At 44.9% G+C, this 21,919-nt stretch overlaps 1 protein-coding gene across 1 annotated transcript in view; it reads right to left on the bottom strand.

Moving 5' to 3' along the window:
* Positions 1 to 14,707: 14,707 nt before the first annotated feature.
* FBXO41 (F-box protein 41) overlaps positions 14,708 to 21,919 on the bottom strand; it is a 140,359-nt gene continuing 133,147 nt past the window's right edge. The window contains exon 13 of the mRNA XM_077478121.1: positions 14,708 to 18,094. Within this exon, the coding sequence (XP_077334247.1) occupies positions 18,032 to 18,094 (63 nt within the window). The 3' untranslated portion in view covers positions 14,708 to 18,031. The remainder of the gene's footprint in view (positions 18,095 to 21,919) is intronic.

The following is a 21,919-nucleotide window of genomic DNA, read 5'->3' as shown; positions in this document are numbered from 1 at the left end:
AAAATGGAATAAACCTTTGCAAGGAACAAACGCCAACCTTACACTGTAGGGTTGGTGTACAAAAACTGGGGTGTGCAAAATTCGACGCAGCTGTGCATGGTAGCCAATCAACTTCCAGGTTTTATTGTCAAAGCTTAATTAAAAAAGCTGATTGGCTACCATGCACAGCTGCACCAGATTCTGAGTGCTGCAGTTTAAGTAAATCAGCCCCCTCCCACTGCGACAAATACATTATTTGTTGGCTTTAGTTATTCATTATTGACATATTTGTTTGGCGGTTCTCAATGAGTAAGCACTGATTACGGTGCGAAACGCGTCAGAATTTCCTTGCACCCTGTTATTCCTTTTGCTGTGGATTTTTTGATTCTGTTTTGATGTGACCCACGTTGTTTCAATTAAAGATGGGATTTCAAGTCTTTTTCTAGTGTGCGGCTATCCAGAGTTTTGTCCTGCTTGTTTGCTCAGTGGATCTCAAACATGTAGGATGTGCATGACGACCGAAGACCATTTCCAAACTATAATAACTAGAAGAGTGGGACAAACATCTGGAGGCAGTGATATCGGCCTGGGGTAAAGTAATAAGCCTCGTACACACGATCTGATTTTTTGCAGACAAAACCTCTGACTTTTGTCCGAAGGCGCGTGCCTGGATTTTGTCTTGCATACAAACGGCAAGGAAGTGTCGGCCAACAAACACGAACGTAGTGACGTACTACGTGGTTTTTCAGCTCTTTAGCGCCACCCTTTGGGCTCCTTCTGCTAATTTCGTGTTAGTAGAAGTTTGGTGAGTGTTGAGTCACGCTTTTCAGTTCATTTCTGAACGGCCGTTCGTCAACCAGACATGTTGCTGTATCGGAGGAGATAACGTGTTATTTATTACTGGCCTTGTAGTTATTGCTTTGACCCAAGTCCAGGAACAGGAAGAGGAGGAGTTTGTGGACCAAAAATTGGTTGCTTTATTAATCGTGACCAATTATGTCATATCAAAATAAAAATGAGATTGCGCTATGGATTATTTATTAAAAACCTTTTGGTAACAAGCTGCCTCTACCGTATTCGTCTAACCATCATGCTCTGATTTTTGATTTTAAAGGTATAGCACCAAATCTACCCATTTTCTTTTTCAATTATGTCATATGCCTTTGCTGCGGGAGCTCCAGGAGAATAATCCGGATGATTTTCAGAATTATCTCCGGATGGTGAACCCCTGCTTTCACCAACTCTCGGCATTGCTGACCCCCTATATTAAGAAGCAGGGCACATGCATGAGGCTTTTATTTTATTTTTTGGTTGAATAATATTGATTTGATTTGTTATATTTTTTGGATGCATAGAATGCACTTTTTGGTTAATTTCTATTGGCAGGTAGCATGTCTAATTTAATTTCTTTTCTTTTTTTAATGCACAATACAAAAAAAAAAAAAATTGTGGAGAATAATACTCGGCTGTGTGTTTTACTTCAAATGACAGTTTGGGAATAGGCAGTTACATTTTAAAAAAATACAATATAAAATTGACAAGGGACACCAACATAGTTGTATGTTTGATCTTAAATAATATGGGATAATGGTGTTGTGGTAACTTGCCCAAAAAAAAAAAGAAAAAAAAAGCATAATAATATTTTTCTTGATATCACTAGAAAAAAAAAAGCCTTTGAAAATTAATTTGCAATAACTCCATCAGTATCACCAGCAAAGCAGCTTCATTATTATCCCATTAAAGAAGAAGATAATTGTGCGCTGCATTTCAAGATTTCATAATTTGCCGCATCGCGAATGTTAATTCTCCATTACGACCGCCAGTTTACAAGACCGACCGCTTTCGACTCATCCTTGCTTCTGAGCATGCGTGTTTGTACTTTGGACTTTTGTCTGACGGACTTGTGTACACACACTCGGAAAATCCGACAAGACATTTGTCCGCTGAAAATTTTAAAACATGCCATCCAACATTTGTCCGCGGAAAATCCACACACTGTCCGATGGAGCGTACAAACGGTCGGATTTTCCGCCAACAGCCTGTCATCACACATTTCCCGTCGGAAAATCCGATCGTGTGTACGAGGCTATAGGCTGGACAAGGGGCTCAAACTTTTAAAGTCTAACTCCACTTTTAATGTCCCTTTTTTAAATTGTTAATTTGGGCCAAACCAAACCTGGAAGCCTTTCAGTTTAGAAAATGACAATTGTCTGTTCCTTGCAAAGATTGTATTAACAAAGCAATCAACAGAGCATAATTGGTTTACATGGTAACAAATATAACAGGTTTTGTCCCCTTTTAAAAGCTTCCTTCTAAATAAAGTGGGCTCCGGCCAATAATGGCAGACACAGGGGTCACCAGGACAGGAAGTGGAGGTACATTTCCACACTGGGGACACAGAAAGCTAATAAAATACTGACAGTCTTAAAACCTTTTCTCCTTTTTTTTTTTTTTTTTTTTAAAGTTGGTTTTACTTTAAAACTGTAAGGCCGGGTTCACACTATAGCGATGCGGGAACGCCGTGAATCCGCGGCGTTTTCCCGCATCGCTCACCTCCCGCCGGCAGTTCACACTGCCCTATGCGGACGGCTGGGAGTGTCAATGTTATGTCAATGACACCCCCAGATCCGTCGGCATATCGCAGTGCGATCTGCCGACTCGCACAGGAATCGGATCGCATGGTGTGAACCCCCATGCGATCCGATTCTGTTGCGGACCCAAAAAAGGGTCCCGTGCGAGTTTGCTGCGGGAGCGCTGCGAGTTCAGCCATACTATCTGTATGGCTGAACTCGCAGCTCTACGGAGATCGGATGTGATTTGCTGTGCGAATCGCATCCGGATCTCTCCCCGCAGCGGTGTGAACCGGGCCTTAAGCAGAACCCAAAGCAAACCGCTAAATACACTTTACCTTCAAAAGGTTTTGTAGTATTGTTTAGCCAGGCATAAAAATGTAGGCACGCCTGCAATACAGTATAATACGGCCTGGTCACCAACCTGCCCCTAGATGTTTAATCTATGCACCCCACTGGACAGTATAAGCAATTTGCTGCCCACTCTTTTTCTCTACTGCAGTTAAGCAATATGGCTTGGTCACACTCCTGCCCCCAGCTGTAACATCCAGGCACTACAGTATAAGTATAATATGGTTTAGTCCCCCACCTGCCCCCAGATGTATAATCTATGCACCCTACTGGACAGTATAGTTTGCTGCCCACTTTTTTCTCTACCTGCAGTTAAAGTGGAGCGCCACCCAAAAGGAAAAGCTCCACTTGTCTGCCCCTCTCGCCCCGGCATGTTTTTCGGGGGGAGCGGGTACCTGGTTTTGACAGTCAGCTGGAAATTTGGCCCCCCTCTTGGTTTTACTTAGTCGAGATGGTAGCAGCCACACTCGAGAGCTGATTCAAGAATCTACCTGGGCGAGGACACTGCTGGAAAGGTAAGTGTCCTAATAGTAAAAGTCAGCAGCTACAGTATTTGTAGCTGCTGACTTTTAGTTTTTTGGAAGGGGGGCTCCACTTTAAGCAATATTGCTTGGTAAACAATCTGCCCCCAGACGTATGATCTATGCACCCTTGCTAGACAATATAATCAATGAGCTGACCGCTCTCCCCCCCCCCACTGTGGTGTAAGCCAGTGGTCTCCAAACTGGGGCCAGATATGGCCCTTTGCTTGCCTCTATCTGGCACTAGTCCGTCAACAACTGACACTAATGATGGGGCACCATTCCTCCTATTGACACCAGTGGAGGAGCACTATTTGTCCCACAGATACCAATGATGGGGTGCTAGTCTATTCACTGATAACAACAATAGGGCACTATTCCTTCCACTGATACCAACAATGGAGCACTATTCCTTCCACTGATACCAACAATGAAGCACTATTCCTTCCACTGATACCAATAATGGAGCACTATTCCTTCCACTGATGCCAACAATGGAGTACTATTCCTTCCACTGATACCAACAATGGGGCACTATTACTTCCACTGATCCCAACAATGGGGCACTATTCCTTCCACTGATACCAACAATGGAGCACTATTCCTTCCACTGATACCAACAATGGATCACTATTACTTCCACTGATACCAACAATGGGGCACTATTACTTCCACTGATACCAACAATGTAGCACTATTCCTTCCACTGATACCAACAATGGGGCACTATTACTTCCACTGATACCAACACTGGGGCACTATTACTTCCACTGATACCAACAATGGGGCACTATTATTTCCACTGACACTGGAGCATTTTCTACTCCCACTAGCCGCAGTCTGCCCCCCCCCCCCCAAACTCTGAAGGATAGTAAACTGCCCCTTTGTTTAGAAACTTTGGAGACCCCCGGTGTAAGCAATATGGCTCGGTCACACACCCGCCCCCAGTTGTAAGATCAAGGCACCCTTACTAGACAGTATAACCAGTTTGTCACCCCCTGCTTTTCTCTACCCGCAGTTAGGCAATATTGCTCGGTAAACAACCTGCCCCCCAGACGTATAATCTATGCACCTTTGCTAGACAACATAACCAGTTTGCTGACCCCTTTTTTCTCTACTGCAATTAAAACAATATAGCTTGATCACGCACTTGTCCCCAGTCGTGTAGCTCCCCCCCCCCCCCCCCCCCCCACATGCAGTACATCTCTGTAATACATCCACATTTCCCCATGTTTTATCCTTTTAAGACCCTACAAGTACAAATACCTGCTGATCCTACCCAGTGGTGCACCTAACGCCTAATTTCCTGACAGCATACTGCCTTTTCTGGAGTAAAATCACAAGGAATGGTATCAGCCCTGCCCGGTTGCCTTTTGCTGAACTACGCAACACCTCATCCTCTCCACAACATGGGAGGGGGCTCTTTTGTAATCCGAGAAAAGGCGTATGCGAGGCAGAGTTCAGTTGGTTGCTTGAGATACAGATAGCTAGACTTGAACTTTTTATTTTTTTATTTTATTTTTTTATACACACTAAGCGGCATGCCAGTAGTGGTGCGCTGCAATGTGGGTCTCTAACATCTGCTACACTTGCATGCTGGGATGTTTTGCTAATTACTGCAATACACAGGTCTGAATCCAGCCTTAAAGTGGTTGTAAACCTTTACATATACACAGTGAAGTGGCTGGCCTCAGGTGATATGCAGAGATGAGACAAATCCTCCTACATACCTGTTTATCCTCAGTCTTCTCTACAGAAGTTCTAATCGCTGAATTTATGAACCTTGTAGAGCTGTCATAAAAAAGGGGTGGGGAGCTGAAGTTACACTCTGCAGAGCTAAGCAGAGAGAGGTCTGAGAGCTGATTGGAGGGAAGGCACACCCCCCCCCGCACGGAAACAGAGCTGTCAATCAGCTGAAGGGCCCTCCCCTGTCACCTTTTTTTTCTGTTGGTGTCAGGAAAACTTGACAGAAGTGACTCTGATGCTGATAGCAGAGGAAAGAAGCATCAGATAGAAATGACACTTAGTGCTCTGGATTGAGACAAGTACACGCTGTACTAGGTTGTAAACCTAAAGAGGTTTACAACCACTTTAGATCTGTAATCATTTTTTTTTTAAAGGGAGTCTTAAAGGCCTTAAAGTGGAATTCCAGGCTCCCATTCATTTGTATGTGAAAAGTAATCGCCTTCATATTATGCAGTCTGTATTATTTAGAAGTAAATACAAATGCTATTTCCTACTAGCATTGCCTTCCCCCGTAGATTTTTTCCCACCCTGTTGACATAACGTTGTCAGCCCCTCGTCATTCTTTTCCTGTCCTGGCGATGTAAAGTTGCCGGTTCCTGCGGCTCTTTTCCTGTCCTGGTGACTTAGGGTTGTTGGACCTGCAACTCTTTTCTTGCCCTGGTGACTTATGCCGCGTACACACGACCGGACTTTTCGACGGACTTTTGGCGGAGTTCCGATGGATTTTCCAAACTAACGGACTTGGCCACACACAAGCACACCAAAGGGCGACGGATTTGAACGTGATGACCTATGACCGGACTAGAATAAAGAAGTTCATAGCCAGTAGCCAATAGCTGCCCTAGCGTTGGTTTTCGTCCGTCAGACTAGCATACAGATGAATGGATTTTTCGAATTGAGTCCTTCGGAAAGATTTGAAAAATTTTATTTCTAGGTCCATCTGACTTTTGGCAAAAAAAAAGTCCACTGGAGCCCATGCACGATCGTAATATCTGACAGATTCATTCAGTCGGACCTAGTCCATTGAAAAGTCGCGGCATATGGGTTGTTGGACCCGCAACTCTTTTCCTGACCTGGTGATGTAGGGTTGTCAGTCCCTGCAGCTCTTTTCCTGTCCTGGTGACATAGGGTTGATGGACCTGCAACTCTTTTCCTATCCTGGTGACATAGGGTTGTTAGACCCGTAATTTGTTTCCTGTCCTGGTGACGTAGGGTTGTTGGACCAGCAATTATTTTCCTGCCCTGGTGACGTAGGGTTGTTGGACCCGCAATTTGTTTCCTGTCCTGGTGACGTAGGGTTGTCAGTCCCTGCAGCTCTTTTCCTGTCCTGGTGACATAGGGTTGATGGACCTGCAACTCTTTTCCTATCCTGGTGACATAGGGTTGTTAGACCCGTAATTTGTTTCCTGTCCTGGTGACGTAGGGTTGTTGGACCAGCAATTATTTTCCTGCCCTGGTGACGTAGGGTTGTTGGACCCGCAATTTGTTTCCTGTCCTGGTGACGTAGGGTTGTCAGTCCCTGCAGCTATTTTCCTGTCCTGGTGACGTAGGGTTGTCAGTCCCTGCAGCTATTTTCCTGTCCTGGTGACATAGGACTGTTGGACCTGCAACTTTTTTCATGCCCTGGTGACGTAAGGTTGCCGCTCCCTGCAGCTCTTTGCCTGTCCTGGTGACATAGGGTTATTGGACCCACAATTTGTTTCCTGTCCTGATGACGTAGGGTTGTTGTACCTGCAACTCTTTTCCTGCCCTGGTGACGCAGAGTTGTTGGACCAGCAACTCTTTTCCTGCCCTGGTGACGTAGGGTAGTTGGACCTGCAACTCTTTTCCTGCCCTGGTGACGTAGGGTAGTTGGACCTGTAACTCTTTTCCTGTCCTGGTGACATAGGGTTGTTGGACCCATGATTTGTTTCCTGTCCTGGTGACGTAGGGTTGTCAGTCCCTGCAGCTATTTTCTTGTACTGGTGACATAGGACTGTTGGACCTGCCCTGGTGACGTAGGGTTACCGGTACCTGTAGCTCTTTGGAGGTCATGGTGATGTAGGCTTGTCCGTCCCTGCACCTCTTTTCATGCCCTGGTGACGTAGTGTTGTCACTGCCCCACTCTTGCAGCTCTTCTCTTGTCCTGATGACTTAGGGTTGTCCACCCCTGCAGCTCCTTTCCTTTAAATACGTTTAGTTATCCAGCCATTCTGCATAGCTCATTTCTGCTTTCAGGCTGACAACTCTAGATTGCCATGGTTTGAATGCTATTTCTTACTAGCAATTTCATCCCCCACAGCTCTTTTCCCACCCTGGTGACATAATGTTGTCAGCCCCTCATCATTCTTTTCCTGTCGACTCTTTTCCTGTCCTGGTGACATAGGGTTGTCAGTCCCCGCAGCTATTTTCCTGTCCTGGTGACATAGGGTTGTTGGACCCGCAATTTGTTTGCTGTCCTGGTGGCGTAGGGTTGTCAGTCCCTGCAGCTATTTTTTTGTCCTGGTGACATAGGACTGTTGGACCTGCAAATGTTTTCATGCCCTGGTGACGTAAGGTTGCCGGTCCCTGCAGCTCTTTGCTTGTCCTGGTGATGTAGTGTTATCACCGCCCCATGCAGCCCTTTTCCTGTCCGAGTGACATTGTGTTGTTACCCCCCCACAACGCTTTTCCTGTCCTATTTATTTCCGCTTTCAGGCTGACAACTCTAGATTGCTATGGTTTGAATGCTATTTCCTATTAGCATTGTCTTCCCCCCACAGCTCTTTTCATGTCCCGATGATGGAGTGTTGTTGCCTCCCTCAGCTCTTTTCCTTTCCCGATGATGGAGTGTTGTTGCCTCCCTCAGCTCTTTTCCTGTTGTGTATTTTTGATAGCTCCTGCAGCTCTTCTGCTATCCTGGTGACACAGCGTATTCACCTCACAGTCCTCAGGTCTTCTATAGCATTGTTGCCCCCCCCCCCCCCCCCACAACTCTTTTCCTGCCCTGACGATGTGGAGTTGTTGACTTCTGTAGCTCTTTTCCTGTCATGGCCGACACATGCGTGTCAGATGCAAACATCCGCTGCTGTTAGAGCTGGCGTTCTGTTGCATCAGAACTGGGCATACACCCACTGGCTGCTGAGGGAGTCTGATCTCTGGGAAATTATGGTTAAGTGACCATTTGATAAAATCTTATAAAAAGCTATCAGTACAAATTATTTTAAGTATTATGGTCTGTTGGATGCATTAAAAGGAGTTGTAAAGGCAGAAGGTTTCTTTTTTTCATCTTAATGCATTCTATGCATTAAGATGAAAAAAACTTTTTGTGTGTGTAGCAGCTTCCCCAGCACCCCCCTAATGCCACGTACACAAGATCGGACATTCCGACAACAAAATCCATGGGATTTTTTCAGATGGATGTTGGCTCAAACTTGTCTTGCATACACACGGTCACATAAAGTTGCCGGAAATTCCGAACGTCAAGAACGCGGTGATGTACAAGACGTACGACGAGCCGAGAAAATTGAAGTTCAATAGCCAGTGTGGCTCTTCTGCTTGATTTCGAGCATGCATGGAACTTTGTGCGTTGGAATTGTGCACACACAATTGGAATTTCCGTCAACGGATTTTGTTGTCGGAAAATTTGAGATCCAGATCTCAAATTTTGTGCGCCGGAAATTCCGATGGAAAATGTCTGATGGAGCCTACACAGAATTTCCTACAAAGGGCTCCCATCAAATATTTTCCATTGTAAAATCCGACCGTGTGTATGCGGCATTATATTTACCCTGAGCCCCTTCTCTATCCAGCATTGTCCACGATTCTCTCGGCCGTCTGAGACTCTCCTGATTGGCTGGGACACAGCCGTGCCCCGATTAGCTCCCGTGGCTGTCAAAGTTAGTTAACCAATCAGGGGAGGATGGGGCCGGGGCTCCGTGTCTGAATGGAAACACGGAGCTGCGACTTGGCTCGGGTGCCCCCCATAGCAAGCTGCTGGCTGTGGGGGGCACTGCACAGGAGGGAGGGGCCAGGAGCAGCGAAGAGGGACCCGAGAAGAGGAGGATTCCGGGCTGCTCTTTGCAAAACCATTATAACAGAGGAGGTAAGTATAACATGTTTGTTGTTTTATTTTATGTTTTTAAAGCAAGACTTTACAATCACTTTAAGGCTTTCATGACAAAGGGCTGTGTGCATGATTGCGGTTGACTAACCGTATGCATGATTAATAATGCAACAAATTCCCCGAAACAACCCCCGATGTCTTGTCCTGCAACCGAAGCATACATCAAACCTCAGGACGCTCCAAGATTGTAATCAATTATTCTTTATGCCAGTGCTCTCCAAACTGAGGTTGGATGTGGTCCTTTGCCTTTAGCTAGCCACTATTCCACCAACTGACACCAATGATGGGACATCATTCTTCCCACTGACATCATCAATGGCATTTTTTTTCCCATTTACACCAACCACGGGGTCTTATCCCCCCCCCCCCCCAATTAAAGCCAATGGGGCATTGTTCATGCTCACTAATGACGAGGCATTTTCTACTCCCACTGGCTACCCCCCAAAAAGCCTGAAGGAAACTGGCCCTTTGCTTAGAAAGTTTGGAGACCCCTGCTATATACCATCCTGTCTTCCAGCAATACCATTATCAAATCTACTCTTGTTAGGTATCTGTTGTAAGTAAATTAAGTATTACAGAGTATTAGAGTCAAGAGAGAACATTTTCACTTTGCTGTCTCTTTTATTCTCATCACCACACGGAAGGCTTTGTCCAGTTTGATGACCACTTCTTAAACCAATTACAAGCAGTCACCAATTTTATTGCATTGGGGTTAGAGAATATTTCATGATCAGGCATTTGTTTAGTGGTCTAAATCCTCAGAATGAAGGCACAAGTGATGCTGATAGGCTTGAGCTGCCTGCCCACGTACATGCAGGAGCAGTGTAAACAATGCAAGTAGAGGCCACCATTTTGCCAACTAGGCCTAATTCACAAAAGCATTGCACGTGGACAGGAGGTATGTTCTAGAGGCAGTCGTCCACCAGGAATGTATGGGAACAAGGCAGACAGGTACTCTTACGGACTCCTACCCCATGTAAAAAAAAAAAATTAATAAAGTAATTTTGCAGGAAAAAAAAATACCCATCTTACACCGGCTTCTCAATTAAATCACACTACTTACTGCCTAATGCAGGGGTGTCCAAACTACGGCCCTCCAGTTGTTCAGGAACTACAATCCCCATCATGCCTAGTCATGTCTTTGAATGTCAGAGTTTTACAATGCCTCATGGGATGTGTAGTTCTGCAACAGCTGGAGGGCCGTAGTTTGGACACCCCTGGCCTAATGGAAGCAGCTCTGGTGTAAGGGGAATTTTTTTTTTTTTTTTTACTTTTTATGCAATTTATACCTATATGTGTTTTTTTTTTTACATGGGGGAGGGATCTAAAACAGGGGTCTCCATACTATCTTCAGCAAAAATCCTCCGCCATCACAACTTTGGCTTTAATACATTGAAATCTATTGGACACCAGCTCTTCACTCAAAACTGTAGATGGGAACATGACTACTGGCTTTCACATGCCATAACAACACAGCACATCATGCTGACGTTGCTTATGGCAATCTCCCAACTGATGTTCATATCTGAGCTCATGCTACACACATACATAAGCTTGAAGGAAATCGGTTTTCATAAATTTCATTAATATGGAAAACAATTACAAATAAAATAATTGAAAGCAGTTTTTTGGTATCAATGGTGTGGAGCAGGTTCTGGATTTCTACCAACCGATCTTGGACAAACAAAATATTTCTATCTTGAAGTGAAGCTATCATTACCATTATTCCAGCACTGGGGGGTGCCTGAAATCTCGGGCCAATGTAAGATGTCAGTTTTAAAACTGCCTGATAGTGGAAACTATCTACCAGGCCTCCCTTTCCGACTTTTCATATGTCCCTTTTTGCTTATCACTATAGCAAAGTTGGCATCCATTGGCATATGGTTTGGTAGATCACTGACACTGAAGGGGTCCAGGTAAATACCATGTGGACACCTGAGCAGCACACGTCCCGATATGGCCAAAATGATGTGGACACGCCTCCAAATGGTTCAGGTGTTTCTAGTGAAGGGTACTGTTAATAACACAGCATACAAAGACATTTTAGACAGTTTGGCTCTTCCAATTTTGTGGCAACAGTTTGGGGAAGGTCTTTCCCCCCCCCCCCCCAGTATGACTGTGTACAGGGACACAGTCATACTGAAAAAAAAGACCTTCCCCAAAGCCAGCTCCATAAAGACATGGTTTAAATAGTTTGATGTGGATGAACTCAAATGACGTGCATAGGGCCCTGATCTCAACCCTACTGAACACAGAGCCCTGACCTCAACACTACTGAATACAGAGCCCTGAGTCCAAACCTACTGAACACAGAGCCCCAATCCCAACCCTACTGAACACAGAGCCCCAATCCCAACCCTACTGACCACAGAGCCCTGACCTCAACACTACTGAACACAGAGCAGAAAACAAATACTCTTGCGCACAAGTGAGTTAACCAAGTGGACTAAAGTTCGTAGTGGACAATGGCTCAGGCCTTGCTGTCCTCAAGGATAGGGGTATCCTAGCAGTCAAAAGAGAAATGGAAAAAAGAGGGAGCACCAACCTTGTGCATTATCCTTGGATATATTTTATTAAAAGAGTAAGGCCTCTTTCACACTAACGTCCCGTTCAGGCCCGCCTGTCAGTTTTTCAGGCGGACCTGAACGGGTGCTCCATAGAGCTCTATGGAGCGTCGGATGTCAGCGGTGACATGTCCGCTGACATCTGACCCGCTCCGATCCGAAAAAGTGTAACGGAGGAAAAAGCTATTTTTCCATCCGTCTGCGGATCGGGTGACGACGGGCACTGCGGTCCGTCGTCATCCGATCTCCCATAGGGGAGAGCGGCGCTGTGACAGGTCCTTCCCTGCGCAGTGTGCAGAGACAGACCTGTCATCTCCCTGCTCAGCGGGGATCGGCGGAGTGATCCCCGCTGAGCAAACGGATATCCACGGGGCGGATCAGAACTGATCCGCCCCGTGTGAAAGGACCCTAAATTAAAAACTACTCACAAATATGTGAAAGAAAACCGCAATATAAATAGCCTTCAGATAATGGAGAATATTTCACTGCCTTCTGACTCCTTTCAAAGGGATACCTTCTTCCTCAGAGCCCAGAGCTGTGGCCCTCAAAATCTTCTCCATTACCATTTGGAGTCTGTTGTCATCAGACTGATTGCCCCATCATCTGAAGTCTATTTATATTGTGGTTTTCTTTCACATGTTTGTGAGTAGTTTTTAATTTACTCGTTTTATAAAAATATACTGAACACAGAGCCCTGACCTCAACCCTACAAAGCGATGGCCTCAATCTTACTCAACACAGAGCTGTGACCTCAACCCTACTGAGCACAGACCCAGGAATTTAACCCTACTGAACACAGAGCCCTAACCTCACCCTACCGAACACAGAGCCCTGACCTCACCCTACCGAACACAGAGCCCTAACCTCACCCTACCGAACACAGAGCCCTAACCTCACCCTACCGAACACAAAGCCCTGGCCTCAAACCTACCGAAAACAGAGCCCTAACCTCAACCCTACCGAACACAGAGCACTGAACTCAACCCTACAGAACACAGAGCCCTGACCTCAACCCTACTGAACACAGAGCCCTGACCTCAACCCTACAGAACACAGAGCCCTGACCTCAACCCTACTGAACACAGAGCCCTGACCTCAACCCTACTGAACACAGAGCCCTGACCTCAACCCTACTGAATACACAGACCTTCGCTTAACCCTACTGAATGCCCAAGTGTCCAATATCAGTACCTGACCTCACAAATGCTCCTTTTGGCCTAATGGGCACAAATTCCCACAAGCACACTTTAAAACCATGCAGAAATCTTTTCAGAAGACTGGCAGACGAGTGGCCCTGTTAAAGCTGCAACAAAATGCAAAAAAAAAGTGGGGTCTTTGGGATGTCCATAAGGCTCATTTGCTGTAGATGTGATGGACAGGAATTTACATACTCTTGCCATTATACTGCACATGAAGGCACCAGCTGCTCCTGTGGTCTGTTCACGCTGGCAATTTTTTTTAAGCAGAAGTTCCACGTAACACTAAAAACCATTCATGCATAAAGGGGTGCAGACACTGCAGCTTTTCTCACTACAACACCATGACTGCTCAGGTAATGATAATGAAGGCTGACCTTTCCATTTAGCACATGATAAAACAAACAAAAGATTCTTTAGAACTGAGAAAATAAAAAGCCTCAACAATGTTTGCTAAAACCTTTACAATTTCGTAAAAATGTTTTTCTTATTCCAATAAAACTGGAGTTACCCTTACTTACAAGTTTGGTCCAGGACCAGAGCAATTTGTACCATACGAAAGCTATGATATTGGAAGGTCTGGGAGTATAGGATGTCACTTACACCCATCATGATGTTATCTGTCTCCTGGTATCCTTAACTAAGCACCATTACACCTGCTTCTCAAAGAGACTCTGCCACTTTTCTCACTCAGGACAAACATTAATGCCGCGTACACACGACCGGACTTTTCAACATCAAAAGTCAGACGGAATGATTCCGGCAGACCATTCGATCGTGTGTGGGCTGCAGCGGACTTTTGATTTGCAAAAGTCTGACAGACTTTAGAAATGGAACATGTTTAAAATTTTTCCACCAGAACTCCACCGGACTCAGTTCCTACCGAGAAATCCGCTTGTGTGTATGCTAGTCCGACGGACAAAAACCTACGCGAGGGCAGCTATTGGCTACTGGCTATGAACTTCCTTATTCTAGTCCGGTCGTACGTCATCACGTTCGAGTCCGTCGGACTTTGGTATGATTGTGTGTGGCCAAGTCCGTTCATTCGGAAAGTCCGTCAGAACTCTGTCAGAACTACGTCGAAAGTCTGTCGGACCTAGTCCCTCGAAAAGTCCGGTCGTGTGTATGTGGCATTAGAGCTCACCCCCAGACCATCTAAACCTATCTTCACAACACTCCCCCGATGCTCCTTCCTCCATTGCAACCTTTGCAAAATACCTGTTGTTAGCAATCTGACCTACTACGCTTGGAGCTCTGTTGATCTGGCACTTTCCCAAATCACGTGACTTCCTGTCTGTCCCATAATCCCTTGCTCCTAGCCCATAATATGCATACGTGTCCACTGTAGATGGCCTTCTACAAGCTCATTCCAGCCCAAAATACACATGCAGGCCCACTATAATACAATTATTTGGCTTCTTATGTCCTTCTGCCCAGCCCATAATTTGTTTGGTCTCCCACTGTAATACAATTGAGTGGGCTCCTGTATCCTTGCACCCATAATGCACATGTCTGCCTGATATAATAGGACTTCAGCAACCTTCATCATCTCAGTTCAGATCATGCCAGGATTGTGGACATCAGAGGAGTTCCAAGGAGACCCTGCATGCAAGTCTGGCCACTTTATAAGCAGAAATACAGGGGCCATAGATTTTGCTGCAAAAACAGGCTGTAGAGACAAAGGAGACAGTGACAGTAAACTTACGAGGTACTTTGTTTTAACATTTTAGGTCTCCTTCCAAGGTTGTTATACCTAATCAGCAAGCCAGTTTACATAAACAGATTTATAAATGACACTTGCAGGCATCTATTAAATAACTACAGGCATTTTTGTAACCAATATGACGTTTGCCACAATATTACTATTGTAGAGACAATGTTCCTGCGTACCATTCTTCTCCCAATTGGGGTGCAAGATGCTGCTGTTCTGAGCCTGTAATGGCACTCGGCTAGCGAAATATTAACGGCATTTTCAAACATTTGAACCACCATCTAAGTAGGGGGCATTTACTTCTGCTAAGACGAACACTCATGGTTCATTTTATTAGGTACACCTATACAGCACCCATAAAGGGGCGTTGTACTTGGCAAGGATGTTGTGATATTTAAATTACGCTCAATCATTGGTAATGTGTACCAAGAAATAATCCGCACAGCTCTGTCTCTTGTACCAGTACCACCAGCCTAAAACCCAGACACATGACAGGACACGTCCATGGATTCATGCTGTAGACCCCAAATTCTGACCCCGTCATCTGCCTGTCATGGTAGAACTTTGGACTGGTCAGTCCAAGTAGAGCTTCACCTGTTATCATTGATCCATATCAGGTGCCCCTGTGCCTACTATTGGCTCATTTTCCTGCTATGAACTTGTACTTCTATGGTTGGTCCTTATCGAGGATTGATGTGTTGAGCATTCACATATGGCCAGGGTCAAAGAAAACTCATAACAGCAGAACCCCAAGTAAAGCTAACAAGATAAAAATGAAAAACTCAACTCAACTCAACTCAACTGAATCCAGACATTTCCCCAACAGTTTTTTTTCTGTCACTAGAGGCCCCTGGTCTGATGGCCATTATTCTTCAACCACTTCCTCTGGGCCCATGTCATCCTGGACAAGCCTCCAGCCTATGCCCCTGTACACACGGTCGGAGATTTCAACAACCAAATCCGTCGGATTTTGCCTGTCGGATTGTGTCCAAAACTGTTGCATACACAAAGTCGGACTAAGTTGTCGAAAAATCCGATCATTCAGAACGTGATGACGTAATTTCATTATGATGGGACTATGTTCAGGCTAGTAGCCAATAGCTTTGATGTAGGAATTTGATCTGAGCATGTGTGGCACTTTGTCCGATCAAAATTCTCTACACATGATCGGAGTATGGCCGATCGAACCAGTTGGTCGGAAAATATTTCCAACAAGTTGGAAAATTGGGTCCGACGGATATTCCGATGGAATCAGTCCGATGCAGACCACACACAGTCGGATTATCCGACAACACGGTCCGATAGGACACATTCCGACGGATTCCCCGACCGTGTGTACAAGGGCTATGACTGGACAGTGAAAGGAGAAGCAGCACAGTGATGATTTCATCTCTCTGCTTTCTCCTTCTATCAATATGCTTCTTGTCACCACATGAACTGCCTGACTGCTTCTTCTTCTTCTCACACTAATGATTATGCACTAATGATTACAGAGCTGTATTCATGTATCTTTCATATAAGCCTAGAGTTCAGCTTTAAAGGCTCCCCTGCCACTCTAACCTCCATCTCAAAAACAATGTTTCTAATGACCAAGAAAAGGGTCCATAAGGATTGGGGCACCATGTATGTAGAGAGAAAGAGGTGCTGTGGACGTAGGAGGAAGGGGTGCAGTGGATGTAAGGGGATTAAGGTGCAGTGGATATAGGGGGAAGGGTGAGGGGGTGCTGTGGATGTAGGGGCAATGGGGTATAGTGGAAGTAGGGGCTTCAGTGGATGTAGGGGCAGGGGTGTTTTGGATGTAGGGGGAAGATTGCTTCCATTGCAATCTTCTAGAGGTTTTCAAACTGCATACACTCTTTTTTGCCAAGGGCAAATTTTTATCTGCATATAAGGCTGTGTAACCAGGCAGTTCTGGGCTCCCTCTTCTTCTGGGGTCTATGGGGTCTACACACTTGGATGTAGCCTTCTGCTCAGTAAACTGTGCTGTAAACAGTGGTTGTTGGTGCAAGTCTAGATTTCTTGCCAGCTTAACCCAGTTCAGGTGTTGTCCTCTCTCACTAACAGAACTACTGCCAGCCGGGTGCTTTCTTCACCACTCTCTGTAAACTCAACTCTGGACACCACAATGCCTGCAGTCTCAGAACATTATCTAAGATGTCTCTGACTCCAACAACTATTCTCCAATCAAGGATACTTAAACTGCACACCTTCCACTTGTGGTAGAACAAAAGAACCTCTTAACCATCTACTGAACCTCTAGGTGTACCTAATAAAGAAGCCAATGAGTTTACGATTATTCATGGCTTTTTCAGAAGTTTTGAAGGTTGGTGGTCCTTTCCAACTTCATGAATGGTTCACCATAAAGTGCTAATGTTTCCATCTGTCACTTGGACCCCAACTATCTGACCAACAGAACACCGTCTGCCATCTATGAAAAATAAATTGGATAATGAAGAAAAGAGGTCTGTTATAGCACCATGTACATACGAAGGCCGCTAGAGTCCTTGTAGAGAGCTTGACAAAACACTGGATGTATGCATGCTTCATGAAGGCTTCTTGAAAAGTTAGTAAACTGTTTTTCTTGGCTTGTGACTCCATGAAGACCGTGGCTGTAGCTCATGTGGATACACAGGATTCTTGAGGGTAATACATTGTATTATTATAACTGCCAACGGGTCTTACTGCCTTTCCGAAGATAGTCGGGGCACTTTGCACAGTGGACAGCTGATGGCCTTCATCCAAAACAAGGCTTCCTCTCTATATACTCTACCTCTGAACATAAATTAACTGGAATACCAACTGGCTTCCATTGATGCTTTTTTTTTTTTCTTAAATAATAGCATATATTTATATATTTATCTTTAAAATATTGATATATATTAATATACAGATTTATAAGTATATCTCACGTGACAGAAACACAAAGAATACGATCCACACAGACATTAGGAAAATCTCGGAATCGCCTGCAGTGCTACATATACCAGGGGCGGACCCGTCGGACGCCGCTCAATATTGGGCTGCTGCAGAGAAGTTACACTGAAAATGTATGATAAAGACTCTGTCTGAGAACCCTGGAGGTTAGTGTTACCCTTTTCGGCGCCAAGGGAGGGGCCCTGTCGGTGGGCGTGTCCCTCTATTGCACTGCTGTAGTCAGATGTTCCAAAGACACTTTCTTGGAAGCAGGTTTTTTTTTTTTTTTTTTTGGCAATTGGTCTTGGTGGCACTTTCCATGATGAGACGGCACGGTTCAGTCTAGGTGTCGGAGGAGACTTGAGGATCACAAAGTCTATTTCCTATGAAGCGGGATTAGCAGCCTTCCTCCACCTTAATGTGTAGAATCTTTGAGAAGCCCGGCCTCTTCTTAAGAGCCTAAAACACAGGAAAATAAAATTACTACACTGCTACCCGTAATTCAAGGCTCCACGTATGGAATCTGTCAGCTTAAAGTATATGTAAACCCCAACACTTAATTCTGTTAATTGTTCCATTGAGGTACGATTAATATACCATTCAAATAGCCGTTTGTTATCTCTGTTCTATAAATGCAAGGGAATACTTGCTGATCCTGCCATAAATCTTGTGAGCTTCTGCATTACCATTGTTTCTAGCTACCCATGAGAACTACAGAACAAGGTGGGGGGGGGGGGGTTTCCCCTGCAACTACGGAATGCAGAAAAGCAAATTGCTCGGATCCCCCATCAACCCAGTCAGGGTTTATGGGGGAAACCCTTCCGCAGAGCTATTATGTTCTCCTGACGGGGAAGGGGAGAGGACTTGGGGCGTGGGGAGCCCTCCCTGCTGGGGGAAAACAGTGATTACTGCTAGCGGCTATAGCCACTGGCAATAATCGCATGCTGGATGGATCGACATGGGGACAATCAGCTTGCCCGCAGATGGATCAAATCTCGGTTGGTCCGTGCTGAAATAGCCTAAATTTGATCCATCTATGGCCGGCTTAACAACGTTGCTCCTCGTAATTCCAGCACAGTGAAAGAATGTCAGAAAGTGTGTTACTGGAAGGACCACCAGGTGAAAAGCCTGTAAGAACAAACAAAATGATGAAGCCTTCACATCTGGATAGAGCTGGTCAACTGCAATATAATAGGGTTTTGGTAGTCACTATAAAAATTTTTTTTTTGGAATCCATCAAGGGACACACAAACACACAAAATATTATTCTGGTGGTTAATATTTACCTTGATATGGGCTTTATTGAGGTGGACACGTGTAAGCCCTTGTACACACGGTCGGAGATTCCGACAACCAAATCCGTCGGAGTTACTCCGACGGATTAATTCCGGACCAGGTCCGGAAGTGATGTTGCATACACGCGGTCGGACTAAGTTGTCGGAAAATCCGTTTGTACATAACATGATGACGTTATTTCATTACAACGGGTCTTCGTTCGGGCTAGTAGCCAATAGTTTTGGTCTAGGAATTTGATCTGAGCATGCGTGGCACTTTGTCCGTCGGAGTAGGCTACACATGATCGGAGTATGTCCGATATTTAAATATTAAATATTACCGGCAAGTTGGAAAAGTTGGTCCGGCGGATATTCCAACGGAAACAGTCTGATGCAGACCACTCACAGTCGTAATATCCGACAAAACGCTCCGATAGGAAACATTCCGACGGAATCTCCGACCGTGTGTACAAGGGCTAAGAGCTTTTCTCAGGGTGGCCTAACTGTTTTCCTATAATCTGTCTACATTTCACCAGATTTTCTTCACTTCCACGCTACAACTTTTAATTTAGAACTTTTATAAATTGCAGGACAACTGAGCAGTGGAAATTCAGTAAAGTGCTGCAAAATGAGAAGCAATTATATCCAACATGCATATAGCTGGGGAGAAACATGAATACGACTAGTTGACCATGTATAAGGGCTGCCAGGTGTCCAGTGGGAGTTTCCATTCCTATTTACATCTAGGAGTTCAGATCCGTATTTTTTGGTCCCACACACTTATTGTCAGGTCACCTGAGCCCAGTTGGGGTCAGGCGCACACCGCTAAGGTAGTGGACCCTACAGCTGACTGCTGCAGATGGAGCTCTGGGTGGTTCAGGAAAGCAGGTACTCTGGAGCACCAACACGGATCACACCGGCAGCTAGAGCATGAGATTTCCCAGGGTGCGGAATCTAAGAGCCAGCAGGTGTTCACCAGTAGCCCATGTAGGTGGGGATGGATTTCGCTACAGTCTGGCTCCAGCTTGTGGCTCCCAGGGTCTCCCAGCTCACGCTCACAGTAGGCTGCTGGAGGATAGAGGAAGCAGCAGCTTGGGACAACAAGGAATAGTCAGAAGATAGCCAAAAGGTCAGGGCAACAAGCAGATAAGGATAGTCAAGAACACGCCAAAGGTCGGGATATGAAGCAGACAAGGACAGTCAAGAACAAGCCAAGATCAGTAACCAGAATCAGACATAGAGCACATGGCGAGACACACACGCAGGAAGCCAAACACACAATATTGATCAACAAGGCTGGCTTGCAGTGCACAGGTTAATGTAGTGTTCCCAGTCGGAGGCTGGGGTGGAGCCATGCTCGAGGGGAGATTACTTAAGCAGCCAGGTAAAGGGCGGATGGTTGCTGAAGCTGAACACACAGAGAGGTAAGCAGACAGACATAAACATTACTGCAGATCCATGACACTTATTTGCTGACCCTGTGTAGTGCATCTGCGGCTCCCCCCCCCCCCCAAAGGCCGGGTAGACTTGTTTAAAGCCCCTTCTGGTTTCCACCTTTGGATTCCAGTCTGGCATAGGCACTGGAGGACAGGCAATGAGTGATTTTGTTATTAAAATTCCTTCTGATAAATATATGAAACCGGAAGAGTCCTGAGGAAGCGGCAACTTACACGAAACACGTAGACTGCAGTTCCCAAGACATACAACTTTGTATAAAAATTTGGCTTTTTTTTTTAAATTACTAAATGGGATGTTTTTTTAATTCTGAATATGTAATAAAAAATATGGTAATTTTTTTTTTAATATTCAGTAGTTTGTATTAGAAATGGACCAAAATTTTGGCATCCAAAACATATTGTCCGAAAATTGAGTATTCTGCATTTTGCCGATAAAGAAAAAGGTGCTGATAATGGCGGAGAAAATTAATGTGAATCTTCAGCGATTTTACTGTGCTTATGGTGTGTTTTTTCATAGGCCATGTAACTCAAAAACCACATCAAAAACGTAACACAGGTGCGTTATTGATGTGTTCTTGCTGCGTTTTCAAGTCAAAAATAGAAGGGACCCAGTGTAAAAAAATATATAACAAAAATAAAAAAATCGGGCTGACTTTACTGTTTTGTAATTTTTTTTAATTCGTGAAACCGTTTTTTTCCCCCAAAAAAGGCATTTGAATAATTATTGCGCAAATACCGTGTGAGATAAAAAGTTGCAATGACCGCCATTTTATTCCCTAAGGTGTCTGCTAAAAAAAAAAAAAAAAAATATATATATATATATATATATATATATATATATATATATATATATATATATATATATATATATATATATATATATATATATATATAATGTTTGGGGGTTCTGAGTAATTTTCTAGCAAAAAAAAATTATGATTTTTACATGAAGGAGAAAAGTGCCAAAATAGGCCCGGTATTGAAGTGGTTAAAGAGGGATTCCACCTAAAAAAAAAAAATATTAAAAGCCAGCAGCTATAAATACTACAGCTGCTGACTTTTAATAAATGGACACTCACCTGTCCCGGGTTCCAGCGATGCCGGCAGCCGAGGCCGATCGATCGCTCGGCCCTCGGCTGCTGCCGCCACCATTCTAGGTGAGGGAATCAGGAAGTGAAGCGAATCGGCTTCGCTTCCCGGTTCCCTACTGCGCATGCGCGAGTCACGCAGCGCAATAGGAAATCTCTGCGCTGTCTCTGAGACCCGTGTGTGTCCCAGCAGACAGTGTGGCAGGACAGGAAATGGCGTAGACTCCCACGGGAGTCTATGCCCGGAAGTGGGTGAAAATACCTGTCTTTGACAGGTATCTCCACCCCCCTCCCCCCTGAAAGGTGCCAATTGTGACACCGGAGGGGGGGGAGGGATCCGATCAGCGGAGGTTCCACTTTAGGGTGGAACCCCACTTTAAAGTCCTACCTCAAGGGGAACCCCTTTCTTTTCATATTCATATATTTGGATGTTGGCACTGTGAAACAATCACTGCTACCCTATTA

Source organism: Lithobates pipiens, unplaced genomic scaffold (genome assembly GCF_037356315.1).
Source record: "Lithobates pipiens isolate NorthernLeopardFrog02 unplaced genomic scaffold, aLitPip1_a1.2 Scaffold_13, whole genome shotgun sequence".
In the NCBI taxonomy this organism is placed as follows: Eukaryota; Metazoa; Chordata; class Amphibia; order Anura; family Ranidae; genus Lithobates; species Lithobates pipiens.
Note: the sequence above shows the minus strand (reverse complement) of the source record. Positions and strands in the feature narration are given on the sequence as shown.